The 27,762-nt window shown below is 35.7% G+C and overlaps 1 protein-coding gene across 2 annotated transcripts in view; it reads right to left on the bottom strand.

The window, feature by feature from the left end:
* Nucleotides 1-1,204: 1,204 nt before the first annotated feature.
* TSGA10 (testis specific 10) overlaps nt 1,205-27,762 on the bottom strand; it is a 46,159-nt gene continuing 19,601 nt past the window's right edge. Inside the window, exons 11-19 of one of the 2 annotated variants that reach the window (XM_070943269.1) lie at nt 25,775-25,929; nt 22,099-22,154; nt 21,569-21,737; nt 17,598-17,696; nt 13,525-13,710; nt 10,516-10,725; nt 7,939-8,141; nt 7,400-7,504; nt 1,205-1,343 (exon numbers count right to left, since the gene is read on the bottom strand). In XM_070943269.1, coding sequence (XP_070799370.1) covers nt 1,205-1,343; nt 7,400-7,504; nt 7,939-8,141; nt 10,516-10,725; nt 13,525-13,710; nt 17,598-17,696; nt 21,569-21,737; nt 22,099-22,154; nt 25,775-25,929 — 1,322 coding nt within the window. The remainder of the gene's footprint in view (nt 1,344-7,399; nt 7,505-7,938; nt 8,142-10,515; nt 10,726-13,524; nt 13,711-17,597; nt 17,697-21,568; nt 21,738-22,098; nt 22,155-25,774; nt 25,930-27,762) is intronic. The other variant, XM_070943270.1, reaches the window with a different exon arrangement.

The raw sequence follows: 27,762 nt of genomic DNA, 5'->3' as shown, positions 1-27,762 counted from the left end.
TTAGAAGTCCTTTGAAATAGAATCCCTGTGAAAGAAGAAAGAAATTTTATATTTTATCCAGTGGTGATTGTCCATTCCTTTCAACACACAAACACACATAACACAAATCTCTTTTTTTCATTCTTGAATTATAAAGATAAATTCTTTTTTGGATAATACTTATGGTCTCTGTGGAAAAACATGCCCCATTTTATTGATGATCTCAAAAGCATGTTTAATCCATACAGTTGTATAATCCATAGTCCCTCTCAAACCATGAAAATGAACTGTTACAAAAACAATCAATAATTTTGTGGTAAGGAAAACGGGAAGGAAGCAAAAGATCAAGAATGACATGAGGGGATCTAAATATCATTGAATGAGTTCATATGAATAGCATCTTCAGAAGCCTTTTGCTTGTAACAGAATAATGAAATCAGTATTGCAACAATAATATGTGACATCATGATGAACATACAAAAAGGTGGAGGCTTGATGCAAAACAGTGCTTTCTTTAGTCTGACACATACATCCTGCCCCAGCTTTTCCATGGATCGCAGAGGTGGTATTCAGCTGGTTCTGATTGGTTCTGGAGAACTAGTAGTGGAAATTTTGAGTAGTTCGAAGAACCGGCAAATACCACCTCTGACTGGCCCCACCCGAATCTATTCGCTGCCTCCCGAGTCCCAACTGATCAGCTGGGTCTATTTTGATTGCCCTGCACATGGAGCTGGAAAGCAGATTAGTGGGGTAGGGTGGAAATGGAGATTTTACAGCATCCTTCCCCTGCCACACCCACCAAGCCACACCACGCCCACAGAACCGGTAGTAAAACGTTTTGAATCCCACAACTGCATAGATGCCACTGATATGGTTTGCTTGGCATGAACCTCATGGCTGGTTAGGGTTTATGGCTTAGCTTAAAGAGAATCCAGCCAACTGTGGTTTATTAACTGATGATTAAGCAAACCATGATACAGAATCAATCACTGTCCTGAAACAGTTCAGAACACAAGAAAAAAAATTAAAATTAGAATTCTCTTAGCAGTTTTTAACACTTGAGATTTTATGAGCCATCTTGGGCACACTTTTGCAGAACAACAACAAAGAAATAAAATGATGGACTTCATTTCTAATTTAAGGATGTCTTTGCACCATGATAAAGAGAAGATCTATACCTGAATAATAGTGAGAGAAAGGAGAGATATTTTTAACAGACATTTTCTTACCCATCCAAAGATCTATCCAGAGACCTCTCAGGAGACCAGTGCCGGCAACGTTCAGGTGATGTTGATCTTATTGTAGAAGTTAAATGGTATGAAGCTGTACGACTCTGTCGACGAAGTTCTTGGACTGCACGTTCCCTAAAAAGTTTTCAAAAAGTGTATTTAAATAAGAGTACTTAATGCACATACTTTCCTAAATCCAGCAGCTACTGTCTCTTAAAAATCTCAGAGGAATGTTTTTAACTTTTTATTTTTAAAAGGGAGATAAATCATTTTTTTCTAATTTTGGACAGTAAGTGCCTAGATGTTGAAGTAAGGACAGACATAAAGGTCAGAGAGTAACTGATTCAATAAAAAAATGTTTTGAACAAAATACAGAAGATCAGACATTTGCATGGAATTCAGAGAGAATTGGACTGAATGGAATTCTATCAGTGCCTATTTCAAATGTTGGCCAAAGTTCCAGCTTTCCATGGAATTTCCACTAGAATTATTCTTTAAATTGTTACCTTCTATTTAATATAGTGTTAGTCTTACTGGCTACACACAAAGGTCAGGAGAAAGTAATACTATATTTTTGCCAGTCCCACAGCAGCACGTTTGTTTTTTTAAAAAAGAAAATGTAGAGGCTGCCAAAAATCTGCTTTTCTTTTTTACAACTATTGTCTCCTCAGGACTCTGGCCCATTTATTTGGTGAACACTGCCTATTTCCAAAATATCCTTTCCTCCACATTGGTCTTACCACATTGGTCTCACTTTTGACAATAATTTTAGCTCCTTTTATTTCAGCCTACTCAACATAAGGATAAATACATGAAATGGTGGGAGAAGCTAATGGGAAAAGAAGCTCAAGAGAGCTTAAGGAAGATTACATTAAAAATACAATTAGAAACAAGACTATGTTAAAAGAAAATATGGATGCAGTTTCAATAAAGAGATAAAAGATAAGAAAGAAAAAGAAGTCAATGTGACTAATCAAAAAGTTTAGCAAAGAATTGAAATTAAAAAATACATGCAAGAAATGAAAACAGAACTAGATCATAAAGGAAAGCTACAGAGTGGTAGTCCAGAAATACAAAACTGACGTCAGGAAAGTAAAAGGTCATATTTGATTGATTGATTGATTGATTGATTGATTAAATTTATATGGTTACCCATCGTAGAGGCCTGACTCTGAGCAACCCTCAATATTAAAAATAAGAACATATACAAAAATATATAAAAACCATAACATCTAGAAAAAAATTACAAAGCCACAATCCAATACAACATAACCAAGCAAGGAGCTAAAAGCTCCCAAATCCCATAGCCATGCAATCTTGCTAGGGTTATTCCGAAACCTGTTGATCCTGTCCAGGCACCCAAAGCTCCAGGAACTATAATTCCACCACATGACTCAGATGATCTCAAGGGGATATGCAACGCTGGATATTAGCAGCATACTAATAGTACCTCATCCAAAACTGCTGACCTTCCCCAATGGCTTTATGAAGATGCTAAACTGGAAATGAAAAAGCATCAAGCTCTGAACAGTGAGGCCTAGCAATAGCTTCTTGAGGATGGGGTGAATTTAGGAAACTAAAATACAAAGGGAAAAGAACGGGATAGGGAATGTCTGGTTTGCTTATAGCAATCACACAGATAGTCCTGGAATAATTCAGTTACCAACCACAAATGGGACTAACAACTCCAATGCTATACAACATGTTGTAAAATATCATATGGCCACACCAAATTATGATATCAGTTCTGCCTGCAGTCATTAAGCAAATAATTATGAATTGTTAATTTCAATGTCTTAAGATCATAGCTTGCAATTTCCTACTGGCTTCCCCAATGATTTTTCTTGTCAGAACCCACCTGTGGAAGGTTGCATATGGTAATCACTGACCGTGGGACACTGTGACCATTGTAAATGTGAGCTAGTTGCCAAATGCCTAAACTGTGACTATGTGAACATTGGGATACTGGAACAGCTGCAACTTTGCAGACCTGTCGTAAGTCTCCTTTTTCAGCACTATCATACCTTTGAAGAGTTGTTGAATGAGTATTTGGTAAGTGGGGATTATGTGTTTAATTGCAAATGAATGAAGTAACAGTAAGTTAACTGCAAAGACAGCACATGGAATTCTAGGCTTCATCAACAGATATATAATTTCCAAATTTATAGATAGTAATTGCTGTACCTGTTGTGCTCTCGTAGGTCATTACCTAAAGTATTGTATCTATCTATCTATCTATCTATCTATCTATCTATCTATGTAAAAAGTTAAAATCTCGGGTGTTTTCCCGCGTCATTATAAGTTTGTTATCTATCTATCTATCTATCTATCTATCTATCTATCTATCTATCTATCTATCTATCTTAACTATCTATTTGTTGCCCATCTCACCACAAGATGATTTCTGAACACTACATTAAAAAAAAATTTCAGAAAAATTGGATTGGGTTAGAAGGACAACAATGATCAGAGGACTAGAAACTTGGTAATACAAAAAAATATTGAAGGACTTGGGTATTTTTTGCCTTGAAAAAAGATGACTGTGTAATATGACCACATTCTTCAAATACTTGAAAGGATGTCACACAGGAGGTGAAAACGTGATCTCTCTTGTTCCAGCACAGAACGATGGGGTGGAAGAGGAATTTAATTTGGGTTTTATTCACAGCCAGAGTGAATACATTGGAAAATCTGAGTCTGAGATTTAAAATACAGGAAACTTTTATTTTAAGTCAATTATCTAGCCTAAAGTTACCTGTTCTGGAGTCAGTCAGTGATAACTTTTTTCTTCATCATTCTGTGTTTAAACCCAAGCCCAGCATTGAAATACACCTGTGTCATATAGCTATGTTTTTCTTTAACTTCTGATTTGTTTCCTATGTTGGGTAACATTCACCCCTCTGCACCATTGGAATTGTATTTAGGTGATTCTACACCTCTTTAACCACATCTAGAAATACACTTTTTTTGAGAGAGAGGGGGGCAAAATAAGGCGGTATTTAATGCTGGCTTGCAAAGTAAAAAAACTGCCATTCTCTCACTGCTAAATTTAATGCAGTAAACAGCTTCATATGCTTATTCAATATTAGCTAGGGGTGAGTAACCCATGTTCTACAGTTCATATGCAGCCCTCAGCAAAGCATCTGTTCCAACAACATGAGACTATGCCGTTCAATTCAGTGACAAAATGATCAACTCTTGACAACATAGATTTTAAAGGGTGTTCTCTTCCAACCTGAAGCAAAGAAGGAACTGCCCTATGGAATTTTTTCCTCATAAACCCTCCTCAACCTGAAATCATATCACCAGCATTCAGTTATTTATCACTGAATGTTGGCAGCATGATTTTGAATTTGGTTTGAACTATAAACATTTGAAATAGGGTCTGTTTTCCTTCCAGTGGCTTCCTGCATTACTTTCTATTCTTAAAACTCTCCAAAGTATTAAACAAATTAAATCGTGGGACTTTTACATGGGAGAAAGTGCATTTAAGGACAATTAAGTTTCATTCAAGGAAAACCTGCCTGTAAAACTTCATGATAAATCCCAATAAATTACCTAGTCCCATAAATAAATAAATTGGAAGATACTTTGTATATATCCAAACAGTGAAACTATAGGTTTCACTTAATTTACCCCTACAATTAGAGCCAGAATTTTGGTCACTGAGCAAAGTGATCATTAAACAAGATGCCCACATGGCTGTTTCACTCAAAAACTGTAATCCTAGTTCTCCCTATTGTGGCAGTTAAGTAGTTGTGAGAGTCATTAACTGGAGCGCATGGTGCCTTGGGGGGTGGAAGAGGCCCTGTACCCACTAGTGTGCAGAAATTTGCCTGGAACCTGCAGGTCCAAGCTTTCTCCCCATACCATATCCAGGAGGCCCAAATCCTTTCTCTATTGCACTATACCTAGGAACACTTAACTCTGCAGCTGCTGACAGATGTGTCCAACCAATACGAGGTCTGGCCTTCCTACTGAGGCCAACTCACGCCATCCCGCAAATAGGCCCTATTTTTGCAATGATTCATGAAGCAAACATAATTAGCCTTCAGAACAAGAAAGTTATCAAGTGTGACTAGCCTTCAGAAGGATGTTTGCTAGCTTTCTAGCCAGAAAGCTAGCAAATGTGGCTAGCCATCAGAAAGATTATGTTAGGAAGGTTAGAAAGCTAGTGAATGCAATCATTCTTCTGTAATCACATTATTCATGTGATTTGGAGAAAGCTTTCCAAAACCATCACAAAAAGGAAGCCTGCTTACAGGATGGCAGTGAGACAGCCTCATCCGCAGGATGTACCTATCAGCAGCTGCAGAATAATGCAAAGGTAAATGGACACTGGCATGGTGGGGTGGAAAGAAGTGGCCAGGTAATAGGCCAAGACCTCCAAAGCCAAGGCAGTTTTGTGCATGCTGATGGGCCAGGTTAGGGGCTGAGATGGGGGGAGACACAGGCAAGTAGGGCAATTGCAATGCCCCTGTGGTCAGTTGTAAGGGCAAGCAGATTGCCAAGTCTAACAGTCATTGAATAATGGCTGTAAGTCAAGGATTACCTGTAGGATAAAATTGTGTAATTGTGTAATTTTAATAATTAAGCATAAATTACATATACAGTATATCTATTAAAACAGCAAAACAAAACAGTAATATAACACAGCTATTTAAATTTAGAATATGTAAAATCAATAACAAGTTGATTTTGATAACTGATATCTGTAATAGATTGTAATGTCTTTTTTAAAAAACAACAACAAGATGCACATACACACACATTGTATGTACAGTCAAATAGGTCTGAGCTTTTAGTCTGCCTAAAAATGGATCTAGAGATAGAATGTGCCTGTGAAGAGATAGGGCGATGGACTCCAGTAAAGCACAGGTTCCCAGAAAGGAGGTAGCATATTCCGTGTGTGTGTGTGAGTGTGTGTGTGTGTGTTGTGTGTGTGTGTGTGTGACAGAGAGAGAGAGGGGGGGGGGAAGAGATCGTGCAATCCAGAGCTGGGTTGTGGAAAGAGATTTAGGATAGCCATTCCCAGGATACATCCATATCCATTAGATTAAGATAGATAGATTTAGTCTGGCAAGATTCTGTCTATATAGTGTTAACAACTAAAGAATTGAATTTTGACTGGATTGTTTTATGTCAGTCTTGAGCTAGTAGCAATCTGCTTAGTAGCAGTAGACATTTACTCAACTCATCCCCATACCAACAAATACAGAATAAATAATTTGTCTTCACAATTTATATGAGAAAGTGATTTGGCCAAATTATCCCTCTCTACCCTTTCTTTCAATACCTTATCCCATGTTTGTGGTTCATAATTCTGTTTTAGAAATTATACAATGGGTTAGGGAGTTAAACTATTTTAGATGATAGAGATTACATGAATAACAATAAATATACCTAAAGATGTGCCCACAGTTAGCACTTTTATACTTCCAGATCAACAATGTATGTTTGAGTTTGGACTTTTATTTGCATATACTATATTTACTTCTGAAAGTGTTTTTAGTAGATCAATTATTCAGAAATACTAATTTCCCTAAATCTGCAATTTTCAGAATATTTTCCTGGATGGTAAATTTTGAGGCAAGTTAAAGTGATCAATTTTATTGAATTTCCTTGGACTCTGGAAGTATTAGGGCAATAACTGAGGTTATAGTTAATTCTGGGCTATTCCTCTCAGCAGACTACTTATTGAAGGAAAATTAGGAATGATGCGTTTTAGTTACTTTTTTATAAATAATTGGATTTTGTAATGAAATATGAAACAGGCAATGAAATGATTCAACCATCATTCTTTGAATAAGTCTGCAAAATATATTTTTATGAAAAAATCATTAATCTACAAATCTTTTCTATTTTTCTATTAAAACAATCTATAAATACCGACAAAGGTTTAAATGTAGTACTTGCTAATTATAAAATAAAATCTGATTTAGATATGTGGAGTGCAATCAAGTGGAAGTTTATTCCCAATTAAATCATGAAAAAATAGAACTTGTAAATAATAGTACTTGTTCCCTAGCGAGCGAGCTCCAATGCTGAATTTTAGTCTTAGTTCTAGTGGATATAAATTAGTAGCATTATTTAATGACTTTAGCCCTGGGTTTTTCTAGATTAGTGCAAATGTATATTATTTAATTGGGAGAAACAGATGTAAATGATTAAAAATGTGGTCACACACTTGCCTTTCAAAGCGTTCTGTGCCCAACTGTCTTTTGGTGATATCTAACTCAGATTCCAGTTGAGTAATTGTGTTTTTGATCTGTGAAAAATCTCGACTCTGGATAGCACTATAAAGGACAAAGTTGTCACTTAAACTGAAAGGATGTAACTAGTCAAATATAATAAAATAAAGAATAGGATTAGTTTTTCAAGAACAGCTTCCAATATATTTGATATAAAAATAGTTGGATAAGCATCCAGAAAGAAAACAGAAACAATTATATATTTGTGCTGTGTCAAAAGGCATTAAATACCTGTGTTAAAATTTTCTAACTTTACTGAACAAAAACATTTTCATAGTAAGGTACAAATTGTTTTTAAAATTCTAATATATATTTTATTCCCATGAGATAGATACTGTTTTGCCTTTTAGTTTTCCTAGTTTCAAGTAACTTTTAAATAAACTATCTTCTACTTTAATAAAGGGCCTCCTAAAGAAGGTAAAAATTGGAAGCAATTTTTAATTTGTGATAATCAAGTGTTATTTGCACTGGTTACTCACATTTTGTTTTCCGCCAGAGTAAGTTGCTCTTTAAGAAGATGTATTTCAGAATCCTTCTCTTGACTTATCATCTGAGAGTGATACTCTTTTTCTCGATTGGATGTTAACAAAGTTTCCAAGTTTTTAATTGAGATTCTTTCATTGTTCAGTTGCTTTCTCAGAAGTTCTATTTCTGAGTGAGATGATTCCCATTCATTCTGAAGCTGAAAGCCAAAATAATGAACGTTCTCGTTTTCTTTAATATGCAGTATATTACATATAGTAATATATATATATATATATATATATATATATATATATATATATATATATATGTGTGTGTGTGTGTGTGTGTGTGTGTGTGTGTGTGTGTGTATGTAATATATTAGTATAGTAATTGATAGATTACACTGTAAATTGAAAATGAAATGCTCTCCCCACAACAGATATAATCTTTTCAGCTTTTCTTCCTTACTGTAAAAAACTGTAGCCCTCTCTCTGCTAAGAACTTATAGTGGTTTTCTCTAAAGACAGTAATCTTTCTTAATGTGTAAAAATAAATGGGTTTTACTTATGATGTTATCCAAAACTATTCTTGGTATTTGGTATTTGGGTTCTTGATATTCTTTGAGCTTGGCCGTTTTCCTGCAGACATCTCATCACAAAATGTAATATTGTAACATCACTGACACATGAAAGTGGAGTTTGCTGGTGGCTCATAGATAAGTAATTTGCCTTGTCAGTTTAGAAGTGCTTTCCTTTCCAACCATTGTAAACAAATGACACTGAACACTAATTATCACAAATCATGATATGGAGATATATGGTTTAAAAGTTAAGTCTTTTAAAGTTTTGATTTAAGCCTTTTCCCAAATTGATACTATTGTAAGATGTACTCTGAAGCTCCACAGAGTTCCAGTTTACATACACACTAAGTTATGCAAGCAGAATCTAATCTATAATTTCCTTTTTATATGCTGGACAATACTTTAGTCCTTAGTGAGGAAATTTATACTGTGGGACATTCTATCCCATAAAAAATTTATCAGAACCCTCTGAATAAATTTAGAGTATTTAAACCAAGGTTGATTACCTATGAACCACATGGAGCTCCGACATCCATTTTAATAGCCCCCGGATTTCAATATCAACTACTAAAGTGGATGTCAAACTCAAAAGACTGGTAATACTTTCTCAGACTAACATGAACTACGACTCACTTTGTCAGATGCACAAAGTGACAGACAGGCCAAACTTCACACAAAAGATTTAATGGTGACAGATTTGGCTTCAAGATTGCATCATTATTATGCTTGAAGTGCGCAGAGCTTCCCCTAAACCCTTTTAAAATTAATGAAAACAATTGTCTGCCTTGGCTTAATCTAAAGTTCATTTGCAGATATTTTTCTTTTTGAAATGAACCAGTCATAATTTTTATTCAGATGAAGTATTTTATAAAATCTAATATCAGGAGTTTTGAAAAAAATATGAAAAATATTAGCACAACAAACAGAAAAGATTGATAGTTTTTAAAAAATTCTCATTCATCCCCCAAATTTTGTCATCCATCTTCCCCATAGCCCAAAAGAATGAGTGATGGATTTGTATACACTAAATCTATTATGAATGACAATATTTGATTATTTTAAAGAAAAAAGACAAGTTTAAATTAAGTACCTCTCAAGAATCAGTGTAGAATGAGATAGCGTTAACAAGGTTCTAGAGTTGGGACGTCAATCATACAGTCACACATGCCTTTTTGACTTTTTTAACTATATCTGCAGAGATTTCTGTCTACAGATATGCTAAATCCATATCCAGGATTCAGTTTCTCAGATAAGCACAGATTGTATTTACCTTTTCTTAGCACCTTATATTCAGACTATATAGTATACAATGTATTCTTTGCTACACAACAATCATGGCAACAGAGTTCATGAAAAACAGTAATATTTGGCAATGTTTTCTTCTGCTATCTTTGATGTTTAAAATTCAAACAAGCTCGCAAATAGAGGCATATTAGAACAGAAGACTACATTTGTCAAGTAGATGTGTTTAGTAAGCTCACAAGCATTGACAGGAGAGCAACAGCTGTTGTTGTTTTCTAGCACTTGAAAAGTTATGCTTCCTATGATTAGGAAATAACAAATAAGACTGCAAAGTTCAGATTTAAAGACTAAAAGGTGCTTCAGAATATGCAAGAGTGGGAATGGAATACATGTGAACAAATGCATAATATCATTGTAAATTTTCCTGGAATCCTATGGCTGTGCTATACTGAATCCTTGGACCACAGAGGAAAATTGACACACACACTCACACACACACACACACACCCCTCATTTGAAGGTATGGTATTTTATAAAATTCTTGTATTACCACTTTAACTTTCTTAACAGATCCTATGAATCAAGGGATATGAGAATATACTTCCTGTGATGGACAATTTCTAGTCCAGGTGACTCTAAGAAAAATCTGACATGTAAAGAATTTTCCATGAAGAGCAAGAATATAATTCAAGCATTAGGAAAATATGTATGAGTTTTCAGCTTTAATGTTCGTTCTCTATAAATCAAGCCGAAATTATTTTATACCTACTCTTTCTACTTCCTTTGTTGTGTTCTTTAGTTGCCGGCTTAATAACTCATTGCTAGTGTCCAGTTTAATGCACAGTTCCCGAGCAGAAGTCAAATCTGAGAGTATAGAAACCTTTTCCAGGTGGACTTTCTCAAGTTTCTCCTCCATTTTCACCAGAGACTTACCTAAAGTAGAAATCTGTGACTTACAGGCTTTTTCAGATGCTAAATGCTGCCCCAAAAAAGAAAGGCCAATTAACATTTATATTATAAATAAACCAGTAAGAATATATTCAAGAAAAAAATAATTACTTAATAATAAGCATGTTTATCTAAATAAATAAGCTTCTGTTTTATGTTAGTTTTGAAATGTTCTACAGTCAATAAAAATAAAAGCAGACTCTAAAAACACATCAACAAAAACTAAACATACCAAAATTTGTTTTCATATGTCTTATATATATATATATAGAACAGAACAGAATAAAATTCTTTATTGGCCAAGTGTGATTGGACACAGAAGGAATTTGTCTTTGGTGTATATGCTCTCAGTGTACATAAGAAAAATAAAATACATTCATCAAGAATAAAAAGATACAACACTTAGTCCATTGGCATCCTTCAGTCTCAAGAGACTATGGCTGTGATGGTGAACTTGTGGCACGCGTAGCCATATCAGTGGGTAGGGTTGCCAGGTATGCTTCCAAAAAATAGCGGACAAGCGGGGGGGAGGGTGTTAAGTAGTAAAAAAATAAAAAAAAACATTTACAATTAAATTATATATTTTCTTACAAACATTTTAACACGTATTAAAATAATCACTTCAAAACTTTACTTAAAATTCAAAACATCAAATATATTATAATAATATGTAAAATATTAAATTACATTTTAATTTCATCATAAAGCTTTTGAATAAAAAAAATGTCCACTATTTTGTGAAAAAAAAAATAGTGAACATAATGTGAAAAAAGTGGACTGTCCGCTCAAATAGTGGACACCTGGCAACACTATCAGTGGGCACGCCAGCTGAGCTCTGGCGTGCATGTGCGTGCCAGCCAGCTGATTTTCGGGCCTTCTGGGCCCACCAGAAGTAGGGAAACAGGCTGTTTCCTGCCTCTGGAGGGGGGTAGTGGGGAAGGCCGTTTTTCTTTCTTACCTGGCTCCAGATCCTCTATGCATCTGCGGAGGGCGAAAACAGCCTTTCCCACTCCCTCGGAGGACCTCCAAAGGCCTGAAAGGGCCCATTTCCCAACTCCCGGTGGGACAGGAAGTGACATTTTTTGCTGTCCCCAGCCTCTAGAGACTCCTAGAGAGGCTGGGGACAGCAAAAAAGTCACTTCCTGTCCCACCGGGAGTTGGGAAATGGGCCCTTTCAGGCCTTTGGAGGGCCTCCAAGGGAGTGAGAAAGGCTGTTTTCGCCCTTCCCAGATAAATAGAGAGGATCTGGAACCAGGTAAGAAAGAAAAACGGGCCTACCAGGCCATCACGTGTCAGGAGCGGGTGGGGGAGAGGGGGGTTGCGCGCGCATGCGCAGGGCAGGGCACACAGACTTATCGGTGTGGGCAAAGGCGCGCGCAACCCTCCGCCACCCCCCCTCTCCTGGCACACGATGCCAAAAAGATTAGCCATCACTGGACTATGGTATGGTGCTCTGGAAAAAGGTCCTAAAACAGCATCTAGTGTGACTAAAAAGGCCAATTCAAGAGTGGCAATCCTACACTTAGTGATAGTCAAGGTTACTAAAAAGCTATCAAATCATACTAGGAAACAAATAAAAACAATATAAATTGAAAGATACAAGCAACATGTTTATAGTAATAAGTGGGAAGAGATATATATACTAGTAAGGAAGAGAAGAATAATAGTAATACAGTCTTAGTAAATTATTTGAGTGTGTTGTGGGAATTAGTTGTTAAGCAGAGTGATGGCATTCAGGAAAAAACTGTCCTGTTGTTCTGGTGTGCAGTGCTCTATAGCATTGTTTTGAGGGCAGAAGTTGAAACAGTTTATGTCCAGGATGTGAGGGGTCTCTAGATATTTTCACAGCCCTCTTTTTGACTCGTGCAGTATACAGATCCTCAAGGAAGACAGGTTGGTAGCAATTGTTTTTTCTGCAGTTCTAATTATCTGTTGATGTCTGTGTTTGTCTTGTTGGGTTGCAGAGCCAAACCAGACAATTATGTATATATATATATAACTATTAAGAGACTTTATAGCACTAGTAAACCAATCCAGAATTCCATGTGAAGTTCATTGCATACTGAAAGTGTCATGTGGTGTAAATTTCAGTGCAATTGTTTGTTACATCCACAAAGGGAAGTCTTGATAAAATAAGAGAACCGTGTGAATCCTGAAGAATTTGTGTCAGAATGTAGACACCAAATGGAAATGATATATGTTATTCAGAATACAGTAAAACTGTTTATTTTATAGAACACAAGAAGTTAAGAATTAATACAGAAGGAAATATTTTTAAAAATATTACTTTAGGAGTGCAAATTCTTTTTTAGAGTCAAAAGAAGATTATTCAGAGAACAAACACATGCATACTATTTCCAAAAAGCCAGACTAAGCATGGAAGGTATTTTACAATATTTCATATCTACTATCTAAAAAGATGAATTCAGGCTCAGTTGAAAGTCTATGGTTCATAATTACTAGAGACAAACACTAATGCCTTTCTACTCCTATAATCCAATCTTAAACGTTAAGAAAAACCAGAATGCTTTAAAGTCAAGTGCAGCAAATGGTCAATACCTTTCCCTTAAAATAAATATCAATTTTGAAAGTTCCTGCTGCAATCTGATCATAAATGCAGAGCATCACAAGACAAAACATTCCTTTAACTCTTTACTCATGCGGGAGGTGAAAAATAAGTGCTACAAACACCATTTTTAAAAATCTAAGAGCTGTGCTACTAACTAGCCATTGAAAGAAAATGAGGGAGGGAGGGAGGAAGGGGCAGGCAGGCAGGCAGGCAGACAGACAGAGTCTGGACAGATTATAAGAGAGAGCTTTTAAAACCTACTTGTCCAATTGCTATTTCATGTGATTCTGCTTGCTCTTTCAGTCTATGGTTCTCAGATTCTACACTGAGAAGTTCCATCTGGATGGAGTTATAATCTTTTTCCATTTGATGCAACTTTGATTCCCATCTGTCTGCCTGTTCACGGATCATATGGAAGTTTTCCATAAGGTCTTCATTATCTTTTTCCTAAAATACAAATTTTGATTTTATTTTTGAGACTTACTTAGTTTACCATTTGAAACTACTACAGGTAGTCCTTACAATAGTTTGTTTAGTGATTGTTCGAAGTTACAATGGCACTGAAAAAAAGTGACTTATGACTATTTTCATACTTATGTCCATTGTAAGCATCCCCATGGTAACACGATTTACATTTGGATGCTTGACAACTGGTTCATATTTATGATGGTTGCAGTGTCCTGGGGTCATGTGACCATCTTTTGCGACCTTCTGATTAGCAAAGTGAATGGGGAAGCCAAATTCACTTAACAACCATGTTATTAATTTAACCACTGCAGTGATTCACTTAACAAGTGTGGCAAGAAAAGTCATAAAATATAACAAAACTCACTTAAGAAATTTCTCACTTAGCAACATAAATTCTGGGCTTAATTGTGGTTGTAAGTCGAGGACTATCTGTATAACATTTAATGGTACATTTATAGGCTTGCTATTGTGTATAAAATCCTGATATCTTTTAAAACAAGGTGTCAAACTCAAGGCCCAGGGGCCGGTGCTTGGATCTGGCCCGGGGAGCCAGCCTAGAATCAGCAAAGGACCGGCCTGCGGTGCCTCTGCCAGTGGAAATGGAGTATGCAGCCCTCCTAGGCTCCGTTTTTGGCTGCAACAGCCTCCTACTGTCCTCTGCCAGTGAAAATGGAGCTCGGGGGGAGGCCACACATGCCCTCCCCAAGCTCTATTCTCACTGGCAGAGGGCAGCAGCAGACCATCACAGCTGAAAATGGAGCTCTGGAGATTGTTTTCACTGGCAGAGCGCTTGGACCACCACAGACGCCCTTGACAAGAGTGATGTCAAGCTAGCCACGCCCACCCTGGCCCCTGAGGTCAAACACAACCCTGATGCGGCCCTCAATGAAATCGAGTTTGACACCCCTGCTTTTAAAACCTCCTTTAGATTAAAGGTTCATGCAAACTAAGTGCATCACATATATAGTTACATGCTATTTACAATAAAAGTGACTGATTAAAAATGCTTTTATTTATCTTACTCCGTGGAGTTCAAGGTGGCATACAGCATTTTGTCCTCCAATTTTCTCCAGTACAAAGAAAAGAGACTAGGTTATTCTGAGAGAGTGAGTGGGCCCAAGTCACCAAGCAAGCTTCCATGGTTGGCAATAGACTTTAACCTGAATCTTCTCAGTGCTTGTTCAATACTTCGACTCTATACCATACTAGCACTCTCTTTTCCAAGGCAATTTTCCTGCACTACAGTTCACACTGCTCAGAAAGGAGGCAGGTAGGGAATCAGTCTTTGGATAAATAACATTCTCCTCACACAATACTGGATCCAATTTATCATATGCAAATGTTGATCACGAAAATATGTACTATAAATGTAAACATCTTAAGTAATCACACAATAACCAATTAGAATCAATTAAAGCATTCAGGTCAATATTTCAGAAGTGTCAAAGCTAATCCATTGTCTGAGCACAATCACAGAAATTCAATGGACAGTCTTTAAATATTTTTAAGAGCCTGACAGGATTGCTTTTTGCAGTCAGCTAGAACTTTTAATCATACAATAATAGCAATAGCACTTACTTATATACCACTTCACAGTGCTCCACAGCACTCTCTAAGCGGTGTATAAAGTCAGTATATTGTCCCCAATAATCTGGGTACCCATTTTACTGCTCTCTCAGAAGGATGGAAGGCTGAGTCAACCTTAAGCCAGTCAGGATTGAACCCCTGGCACTAATAAACACTGAATATCTAAAAAGCTATCATCTAAGTCATCATTAGGAAGCTACAAGAGTTAAGGCACTTTTTGTTGGCAAAATATAAATAATAGTTTTATATTAATTGCTAAAAAAATTATTCTAAATTAGCTGTTAATTAAGATTTTCTGAAATGGGTCAGACTCAAGTAACTGGCCTCTTTATTTTTTTATTTTATTTATTTATTTACTTTTTCTTTTGTTTTTCATTTGGCTATCTTAAATGTTGAGCCCTGCATCTACAGTATTTTGAATGGATACTATTGGTAAAATTAAATTTAATGTTAAAGGCAATATTATAGGTAATATCTCTTTGTAATGTGCATTATATTTATATTATTAATATTTTATACCATATTTTCAATTTATTTTTACAACTGGATTATATCTTTGAGACATCTCTCCCTGGTTTTTAATATAACAAATTTGATTTTATATTAAAACAAATCATTGTATTCTTTTGATATCTAAATACTGCAAATTGTATACATACATATGGTACATACATACATACATACATACATATACACATATGTATGTAAGTGTATCTTTGTTTTATGTCATAAAATAAAAGATTCTATGGGCCTTGAAAACTGCATTTAAAAATTACTGTATTGTAATCAGATCAAATCAAAATTTTTATTACAGCCCTACACAGCAAAGTAAAATTCATTGGCCTGTATTAATAAATCTTTAAAAATTGTAATAAAATTTCATAAAAAACACTATTATTGTAACTGCGGTACAAATAGCTATGACAGTCACCGACATTTGGGTCTATACTTCAAGTATAGGTAGGTCGGATACTAAAAATAATAGCAAAAATTGAGCACTTAGAAAAATATATCAGATAAAAGCAGTGACAAATAGATATTGTGCTCTCTACCAGTACTCTACCAGGGTAGATCTTTAAAATGGAATAAATATCTTCCTGTGATCAATTATTTATAAGATAAGACCTATACTTGATTATATCCATGTAAGTAACAATTTTGGAAATAATAATTTGCTTTAAAGACTTAGTGTAGACAACATTCTAAAATATTCAAAATACTATTTAGTTAATTGCACAGGTAAGTCCATAGTAGCATAGTCTGAAGTGGGAACAATTAAGCATGGTGAAGCAGAAGTTTAATTTTTTTCCCTTGGCCTCTTTAGGGTTTTTTAAAATTACTCTTCCCATTGCATATGGAGCTTTTAAGAAAAATTCCTCTTTAACAACTAAGTTTTGTTCTTTTTCAAGTTGTCCCTGCCTGGACTATTGTATATCTAGGAGGCGGTATTAGCTTTCCCTCTTTATGTGGACAGTGTTCTTAGTCCAGATTGGGCTGCTGTGTATTTACAATTAAGAAATTGGATCTGGACAACATGTAATTTGCATATCTAGTTTCCTAAAAAGAGAAAGATTTAGCCAAAGGGAGAAGGCAGTTATAACTGCCTCCTGCACTTAAGAGCTTTTCCTTTAAACTTTTTTCAGTAGCCATTTCCCAAGTAATATATTTCAAGGAAAAGTTAGAGAAAAATCACCTGCAAGTGAGAATGAAACTGAGGAAGAATAAAGCAGCTCCTTCTCATCTGACAAATCTCTCTTCAAAATTCTGTTCTCTATATTAGCATTTTAAGGGAAACATGGAAGTGGAAATCTCATATTTATCTTGTAGTATATAGTTTTGCTCGAAAGAAGGTATCTTGAAGTAACTGTGCTTTCTATAAGCAAGGGCTCTAAAGCAGAGGTGGACAACCTCTTGGTAAACAAAGACTGCACAGTGTGTAGGGCCATACAGTACATATCACATATGTGAGGAAGATCAGGTTTTTTTTGTAAAGTTTCCTTCCTTTTAATGTGCTATGGCAGTTGTTACAGGATGGCTTTCCTGTGTTCTTTCATCTCAAACTGATAGGAAATTCTTCACTCAATTATCAATAATCAGATAATTACCAGCAATTAAAGGAGTCTCTCTGAGTTTTAAAAAAGGGGATGGGGGTCAAATTGCCCATGCCCATTCTAAGCACCAACCATTCAAAGAGAGAGACATCTTGAAATTGCCTATTGTGGCAGGAAGCCTTGTACTAAGCCTTTTTATAGTGGTATCTTTTCAAAGTATATACTTACTTTAGAGTTCAGTAAAGACTTCAATCTTTGAAAATCTTCAGTTTTCAACTTCATATCTTCCAGATCATTCTGACATGTACTGAGTTTCTCAAATAAAAGCTGTCAAACAAATACAAAGCATTAATTCTTATGTTTAATTTATTCATATTTTTAATATGCCTTGATATTTAAACACATTAATAAGTTGTACTGGTACATGTAAAAAGAGAAGTAAGTTTAAAATTGGGAAAATGTATTTCAATAGTGTCATCCTTTGTTCAATAAAAGTTGAGCAGTTATAGTGGCCCTTTCCCTAGATGAGTGGGCCTGCGGAGGGCTCAATTAGCAGAAACTTTTCTAAGACATATACTGTACAAATGAACAGATAATCCAATGTGCATTTCACTACGACAATGTTGCTAAGACCTTTCTTGTCTGTCTAGAGTTCATAAACAATCACTCCGATTATTGATTTTGTTTCCTAAATGCACAAGTTTATTCTTGGCAAAATACAAAGTTCTTTGACACTATATGAAGTAATGGGTAACTCTCTAATGGTCTTATTGAAGCCAAAAGAAATACTGACAAAACAATGACCTTAATTAAAGTGAAAACTAGAAACAACCTTGGGTAGAAACGATATACCTGGGAATAATAAGCTATAATTAATGGATTAAGAGGAGACCTATTAGTTTACTTTCATGATAGACTATAGTAACTGCCAGCAAAAAGCTATTTTCAGTGTAGCTACTGCAAATTTGAGATAGCTAAAGGTTCAAATGGTCTGCTAATTATTGCTAACAGAACACTCAGATTCCATGAAGGAAGCATCACTAACCATGTAAACATAATTAAATCACTTAAAAAAATTGATGAGAAAAAAAGATAAAACACTGAATTTTGCTCAGTATGGAAATCAGAATTTCAAGGAAGAGGATAGTAAGCTTATGGAAGAAGAAGACAAAAATGTACAGAGTTCAAGGAACATGGTGATTGACAGCCTTGAAGCAAAATGAAAAACAAACCACTTTGTTATGACTCCTATATTACTGCCTTCCTAAATTTTGATAACTTTTAATTAACACAAATGGAATATGTAAAGCACACCAATGAAGTGACTTCTGAGGATCAGAAACCATAGTATTTAATCCAGCAAAAAAGTTGGTAAGCAAATGTAAGTCATGAAACTTTAATTCATGCATTCTTTTTGGTGTTCAAGAGAGATAAACCACAAGAATTTCCTCATTCTTTAGGATACATTTTTTCCACATATCCAAAATGAAAACGAAGTGAGTACAAGATTTAATTCCATCTTGCTTCAATTAAAAAGAGCATGCATAGAGTATAAATAATCCCTTGGAGAAGAAAGCTACTACTTCAGCCTACGATATTAAAGATGAATGATCTGATGAAGCAGAATTCTAAGGTTTAAGATGAACATATTATGGTAGAAACCCAATTATATATATTTATTTACAGCTTTTATTGTTTTAAATCCCACTTTTCTCCTGGAATTCAAAAACAGATACATATAGAGTATTATTAACTTCCAATTTTTCCTTACAACAAAAACCCTATGAATTTAAAAATGGCTTAAAGTCATCCATTGACCTTGTATGATTGATGATGGACTTGAATTTTGATCTTCCTTATCCTCATCTCGCACTTTAGCTATCAGAATTCATTGACCATTTTGGATAAATAAAACATTGGCAAATAATGGCTAAGGCTAGAAACCAGGAGGCTGTGAATTCTATTCCTTCTTTCTGCATGAAACTTGTGGGCCAATGCTGTATAATTCTCTTAATTGATTTTAAATTTTGTATTGGTATGTTTTTATCCTTGGCTGTGCACCGCCCTGAGTCCAACAGGAGAAGGGCGGGATATAAATTGAAATAATAATAATAATAATAATAATAATAATAATAATAATAATAATAGGGTAATTTTAGGGCAGCCATTCTCTCTCAACCCAACCCACCTCACAGAATTGCTGTTGTGGGGAAAATAGGAGGTGAGGAGCATAAATATGTATGCTGCCTTAACATAAAAAAGGCAGAATAAAATAAAAATAAAATCTTTCCATTTCTTAGTAGATGTCCAAGGCTAGTTTCATTTTCAAAAGAAGTTGAAAATGGGATTTCATCATACTTATATGGATAGCATGCAGTTTTTACCTTTATAATTATTAACTGCAATTTGAGGCAAACACAAGTGGTTGTTGCTTAACAACACAACTGGTAGCAGAATCTCAGTCATTGAATGAAATGATCAAATGAGGGACCATATGACTGTCCACTTGATTGCTGTGCTCAATGACCACAATCCTGGCATTCCCAGTTGCAGTTATTAAGCAATTGTGAAGTTAGTTAAGCAAATGAAGTCCCAGATAAGGAATGCAGAGTACATCAGTAGGGGTGGAGAAGACCCTGGGAGGCTCCACTCAAGAGCTGAAAATCCTCCCTGCTAATCCAAGCAGCATTTTCAGCCTCTGAAGGAGAGACACTTGTGTGCATCCTACACCAGGCCTCCCAGAGCCCTCTCTCGCCCTCCATATGCCTTACTGCACTGCCTTTCTGCTCAGAAGCTAAAAATCCTTTCTACAGAAATCCAAGCAGGATTTTCAGCCCTTGAGTGATGAGAACCTCACACATAGCCTCCATCAGGCCTCAGCTACCTGCTTAAGGCACCTCGGGGTCCTTGCCTTACTACTCTCTACTCTGGAGCTGAAAATCCTCTTGGATTTCTGTTCCCTCTCGGCTCTAGGGGCTGGCTGAAAGAAATAAGCAGGAGTTAAGGTCCGTCAGCTCTCCTCCATTCATGGAAAGGGAACCTTCATCAGCGTGCAGGAATAGGTCTCAGATCTTCAGATCTAAGCTCAGTTTTTCCATCTCATCAAAAGAGCTCAGTTCCTCTTAGCAGGCAGCCTCTTAAGCCAGTTCCAGAGATGGAAGGGAGTCCTTTCACTAGGCGGAAACAGCTTGCAAACTTCCCTGTGGGACTTACCACTGACGTTTTTCTGCAGGAGAAGATTGCAAATGATCAAATGATCATGAGATGTTTGACAATTGTCATAAGTGGGAACAGATTGCCAAGCATCCAGATTGGGATCACATGATTGCAGGAAGAGTTTAATACTTTACAACAACTCGAAGTACTTTACTTTCCTAGGCTGCTGTATCTTTGAATGGTCATTAAATGTATAAGAACCTAGATAGAATTCATTCACATAAATGTATATGTACAATTATGCATTTGTTTATACTTAAATAATTTAGACAGAGAAAAGAGTTTGCTAGAAAGTTCTTAATGTTCATATATCCAACTACTGATTTTCAAAACTGTAACTGTTACTTTGCTGAAAAAAATGACCCAATAAATTATAGATATCTTTGATAGAAATATCAAAGTTAAACAATTACACAAAGGTAAATGTTCAGAAATTTACTAAATAGGACTTGAATAGGGATTTAATGGAAGGATAGAGAGATGATGGCACAGAGAATATAATGGCAAACAGTAAGTATATGCTGTTACTATTTTATATAAAAGACTGAAATTTTTAAAAGCAAAATAGACTTATGGAAAGCTACAAAGAACAACACTGGATGGAACCAATGCTGGAGCTGGCACCTGGGTCTGATGAAAACTGGGAAGTATGGAAATCATTGAATAGACTGTGCATGGGTACAACAAGATCCAGAGATATTCTGAACAAATGGGGCTATCTGGTGGCCTTTGCCCTTTGCGATTGTGGTGACATGCAGACAACAACATATATGCATATCTTTCCTTTGGGTCCTGATCAGTGCTCACTTGAGGATCTCATGGCTGTGAAACAGAACACAATTAATGTTCCTAGTTTCTGGCCAAGATTTGGTTAACTTGAATATACTTTAATATTGTATTTTACATTTTACATTTTATATTGTATAATGTGCCTTATTTTCATTGTGATGCTTCTGACACAAATGAACAAACAGACCTTTTACCTGATTTTCCTGCTTAAAGGCACAAAGTTGTTCCTTTAGTTTTGAATGTTCCCTAGTTAATATATCTTTCTCTCTGCCAGTCTGATTAAGTTCACTATTAGCATCATCTAACATTTGGTGTAGTCTGCCAATATCTTGTTCATACTTGCATAATGCTTCAGTAGAATGCCTATGTAACAATTAAAAAAACACAATTTTTTCACATAAAATATTAGCAAAAAAGGAATGACATAAAATCTCTTCATAATACCAATTCTACATGGATAAGAATATAACAACTGTGAATACAATGTGACACTTCTTCCATAATAGAAAGACTAGAATTTAAAACAATTGTTTAAAACTGGCTTCTATTTACAATTTTTAAAACCATTAGACTTCAAATCCCTCTCTATACAGAGGAATCAAAAATTACTTACAGATGATAAATATAGAATAAATGAAGTTATTAAACAATATTTCTAGCATTATACATTGAGCTAATCTAAACATTTAAGTGGAAAATCTAAATTTAGAATTCTGAATCTTACTTTGATGAATGTTCCATGTCAGTAAGAATGCCTTTCAGATCTGAAATTGTCTTCTCCTTGAAAATAAATTAAAATTTCTCTTTAGTTAGTAAAAAGAGATGAATGGAACAAACAAACCCCCAGATGTTTCTTTTAATTAAAACATCTTTTCATAACATTTATAAGACTAAGAGTGCAATAACATGTACAGTCAGGTCCAGAAATATTGGGACATCGACACAATTCTAACATCTTTCGCTCTATACACCACCACAATGGAGTTGGAATGAAACAAACACAGTGTGCGTTAACTGCAGACTGTCAGCTTTAATTTGAGGGTATGTACATCCAACTCAGGTGAACGGTGTAGAATTTACAGTAGTTTGTATATGTGCCTCCCACTTGTTAAGGGACCAAAAGTAATGGGACAATTGGCTTCTTAGCTGTTCCATGGCCAGGTGTGTGATATTCCCTCATTACCCCAATTACAATGTGCAGATAAAAGGCCCAGAGTTCATTTCAAGTGTGCTATTTGCATTTGGAATCTGTTGCTGTCAACTCTCAAGATGAGATCCAAAGAGCTGTCACTATCAGTGAAGCAAGCCATCATTAGGCTGAAGAAACAAAACAAACCCATCAGAGAGATAGCAAGAACATTAGGCATGGCCAAAACAACTGTTTGAAACATTCTCAAAAAGAAGGAATGCACCGGTGAGCTCAGCAACACCAAAAGACTTGGGAGACCATGGAAAACAAGTGTGGTGGATGACCGAAGAATTCTTTCCCTGGTGAAGAAAACACCCTTCACAACAGTTGGCCAGATCAAGAACACTCTCCAGGAGGTAGGTGTATGTGTGTCAAAGTCAACAATCAAGAGAAGACTTCACCAGAGTGAATACAGAGGGTTCACCACAAGATGTAAACCATTGGTGAGCTTCAAAAACAGGAAGGCCAGATTAGAGTTTGCCAAATAACATCTAACAAAGCCTTCACAGTTCTGTAACAAGATCCTATGGACAGATGAGACCAAGATCAACTTGTACCAGAGTGATGGGAAGAGAAGAGTATGGAGAAGGAAAGGAATTGCTCATGATCCTAAGCATACCACCTCATCAGTGAAGATGGTGGTGGTAGTGTCATGGCGTGGGCATGTATGGCTGCCAATGGAACTGGTTCTCTTGTATTTATTGATGATGTGACTGTTGACAAAAGCAGCAGGATGAATTCTGAAGTGTTTTGGGCAATATTATCTGCTCACATTCAGCCAAATGCTGCAGAACTCATTGGATGGCACTTCACAGTGCAGATGGACAATGACCCAAAGCATACTGCAAAAGCAACCAAAGAGTTTTTGAAGGGACAGAAGTGGAATGTTATGCAATGGCCAAGTCAATCACCTGACCTGAATCCCATTCAGCGTGCATTTCACTTGCTGAAGACAAAACTGAAGGGAAAATGCCCCAAGAACAAGCAGGAACTGAAGACAGTTGCAGTAGAGGCCTGGCAGAGCATCACCAGGGATGAAACCCAGCGTCTGGCAATGTCTATGCGTTCCAGACTTCAGGCTGTGATTGACTGCAAAGGATTTGCAACCAAGTATTAAGAAGGGAAAGTTTGATTTATGATTATTATTCTGTCCCATTACTTTTGGTTCCTTAACAAGTGGGAGGCACATATGCAAACTGCTGTAAGTCCTACACCGTTCACCTGAGTTGGATGTACATACCCTCAAATTAAAGCTGACAGTCTGCAGTTAACGCACATTGTGTTTGTTTCATTCCAACTCCATTGTGGTGGTGTATAGAGCCAAAGATGTTAGAATTGTGTCGATGTCCCAATATTTCTGGACCTGACTGTAGATTTACACAGCACATATTTTTCCACAATTATGGACTTAATAAATTAGAATCATATGTAGCTGATTTGAAAAGAAAAGAAAAAAATTATTTCCAACAGAACCAGATTCAAGAAGTACTGTCATTTACAGCAAAACATGACATTTATCACAGTTAGCTGCCATATCCAGACTTTTAAAAAATAATGTAGAAAGGGGAAATCTGGATCAACATCTTATCACAGAGACGTTTTTAATCGTTCATCTTTTGATATGGTCCCAAACAAATCAAACCTTGGATCTCTTATTTGTCCCCCATTTATAAAAGTTCAAATTGAACAGAAAAAATCTTCAAATTCAATTCTTCTGTCCTCTAAAATTGTTTAGCATTACAGAAAGCCATCTGACATCATTCTAAGTTAGATTATTGCCAAAAAACATATTTGTTTAGCTCATGGAAAGGACTCATATAAGGACTCCCACAAGGAACAATATTTAATCTATCTAATTGGTTCAAAGAACAATTCCCAATAATTGTTGATGAGATATATGAGTATGTATTTCAAGTACCAACATTAAGATAATAAGGAAAGTTATTTGGGAGTCATTTATACAGAAACTATCAGTTATTATTTTGTAGAAATACAATATATACCAAAAATACTATTAAATAATACAAATTAATACATATTGTAAAACCTAAATGGTTTGGATATTGCTAGATTGATTTAACAGATATCAGCAATTTTAGTACTTTTTTTTAAGAAAAACACAAAGTTAGAAACAAAATCTGAAAAAGTGTTTTAGTGTCAGTCTCACATCCAGACAGAAAATACACCCACATGAACTAATTATACTTATTAGAACATTATATTAAAAGAATCTTGCAACTCTGAAAGCACATTTCTCTTCTGTCACCTTACAAACGCAAGAAATTAGGAAGGGAGCCTTCTAAGACATTTGCTGTGCCCATATTCCTTCTGCCAGCTAAGCTGCTTTTATCTGGCTATTCTCCTGGCTATAGATTTTCCCATTGTCTCCTAAAGTCATTCCATCATACCATTACACTTTGTCAATTTCATATAAGTAGGCAAACAAAAATTAAACAAAAAAAGTTTACAAAAAGGAACATTCCATAGAATGCTTCATGCCAAAAGTGAGACATATGTGTTTCAAGTTTTTTGACTCATATATAGAGTGAAATAGGGTTGCTATGTTTCAGATACAAACTGAAACACAGTTGTTCTGATAGAAGTGGTTTGGATGAATGTAAATTCAGGGGAGGCTTCCTTGTGACAACATATAAAAGTATCAGCTAACGGGATGCAGGCGATGAAGAAAAGGTTATGTATCGTGAATACTGAAGGGTCAAGTGGATCATTTACATTTACTGAGTACAAATAGTATTATACTATGTGTTGCATAAAAACTAGAAATTCCTGGCCGTAAGAATGGCTATTTTTAAAAAATGAGAAAAAAACTGTTTTAAGAAAAAGTATACCGTTTTAATACATCCTGAATAATAATGTTCTGGGATTTAAACATGTATATAATTTACATATAAACATATATTTTTTCAACAATCCTAAAAGTCAGCAATAATCAAAATGTGAATTAATAAACTTGCATCAACTCAGCAGTTTTTAAATATAATTGTTCCAATTTCTATTATCATTGTCTTAACACAATACTCATAATTTTAAAAAATGAGTTATATGTTTTATTTTGATTGATCTACTGATGATATATGCTTTGTAAAACAGTTTTTTAAAAATAAAGTCCTCTTGATAATTCACAAAACTATGAACATACAAAAAACAGTATTAATCAAAACCACAGAGGCATTCACATATTTAAACTTACTTTAATGGCCAAACTTTCTTCAAATGTAAGAATTTTTTCTCTTTTATCTTCTAGAAGATCTTGTAAAGAATCCTTTTCTGCTTCCAACTCATTTATTGTATCATTAAGAGTACAAATATGACCTTGTTGCTCCAGGCTTTCTTTTGAAAGTTGTTCTGAAAACAAAATAATAAACCAATTTATCTATCAAATTAATATACAGGCTGATCAAGCAAAGCTCAGAAGCATACATTTCACCTGGCCAGGGTGAAGTGGGGGACATCAAGATGGTTTCTGTGCACGTAATAAAAGAATTCAATCACATGGTTGCCATTTTGAATTTTTTGACATTTCCCATTCCCCTAGGAATGCTTCTGTATGAAACCAACATTTTTGTGTGGAAGCTATGGTTTGGTAGTACAGGCAGTCTCAAATTTATGACTATTCATTCAGCAACTGTTTGAAATTACAACTTGACTTATAACCTGTGCTCAAAGTTACAGGCAATACAGCACCCCCCCATCATCACACAATCAAAATTCAGGCACTTAGCAGTCCACCTGTATTTACCACTGCAAATACAAGTCCCCCTATCTATATCCTCTACCAATCTATGCATAACCCTATGCCATTTCAGCCAGCTGCCACTATCCCCAGACCTCTACTTCAGCCCTTGCAGCACCTTTGCCACTGAGAAGTGCTGCATCAAGACCCACACCCCTGGCCATTGCCACCTCACACTGTTCTCAAGCTGTGCATCCCATCAGCTGCATGTGCCATACCTTCCTTAAGATGGCTTCATGTTCTTTCTCCAAGCAATGTCACATTCCTTTTGCAAGCTGGCCTCCTGTTTCTTCTGCAAGATGGTATCCCATTCTCACAATTCTTTAGAAACCTTTTTGTTTTCCCCAGGTCTTGTAAGAATGACTTACAAGACCTGGGAATGACATTCTCAGCTTGAGAATGGCAGGAGACCCATTTTTGTGCATGATTTGGAGAATGAGGCTTCTGAAACATTGAGCTTTCCAAAACATCATTCAGTATGTTCTCTAAGCCCAATTCAAAATGCTGGTTATCATTTATATACTTCTGGTTCAGTCTTTCTAAGGAGCTGCCTACTGCTATATATTTCTGATTTTCATAAAAGTAAATTTGTTCTCAAAAGGCTTGTGAATTCTTTCCCACTAGCTAGCTTGCAGCAAATAAATATTTTGTTTACATGTTTAAATCCAGAAAGAACAACTGACAGAGAATCATCACTTCCCATTAGCATTTCATAGCATCATCTAGATTTATTTGACCATTCTTGTGCTAGATTATCTCCAATAAGTACAAACTTTGTAATATCACTGGATGATGCTATTAAGTCACTAATTGGCCATTGACTTGTTACTAAGTTAAAACAATTTGGTAGAATCATGTATCAAATATCCTTAATGCTTAAGAAGGTATAAAATACATATGATCCAGCATGGATCCCGCAGTGACCACACTTGTCTGCCAGTTTGGTGGAACCTTCTGGTAGGCCACACTAGATGAACTATACAGGCAGCAGAGCCACAGACACTGTTAGTCAGATGGGAAAACAAGATGATAAAAAGCATGCATTTTTTGCCATGGTAATGACAATACTTCCTTTTCTTCAGCAACGTAAAATATTGTTAATCTCTTCTTTACCAAAACCCACACCTTAATCAAACTACAGCTGTTTCAATCCCAGCAGTCCAAATAACAGGAGCTGGATTTTGGCAGGATCTGCTGGAAAATCTATAGGCAATTATTCATAAACTACCAGGCATCAATGAACTGATTGGAGGATTATTTCAGAGCTGTTTAATGAGAGAAGAACAGAAATCTAAACTTGAGAAAAGATGGCAATGGCTCAGAAGATTATTTAACTCTTTGCCGAAGAAAAATCAGATCAATCATGGAAACAATTAGGTTAGCAGTTTAGAACACTTGGAATATCCAACTTATAGGTGTAAATGCAAATTATTGATATTGCTATT

The sequence above is a fragment of the Pituophis catenifer genome, unplaced genomic scaffold, assembly GCF_029215685.1.
Source record: "Pituophis catenifer annectens isolate HBS135680 unplaced genomic scaffold, rPitCat1.0.hap2 SCAF_4, whole genome shotgun sequence".
NCBI lineage: Eukaryota > Metazoa > Chordata > Lepidosauria > Squamata > Colubridae > Pituophis > Pituophis catenifer.
This window is presented reverse-complemented; position numbering and strand designations above follow the sequence as displayed.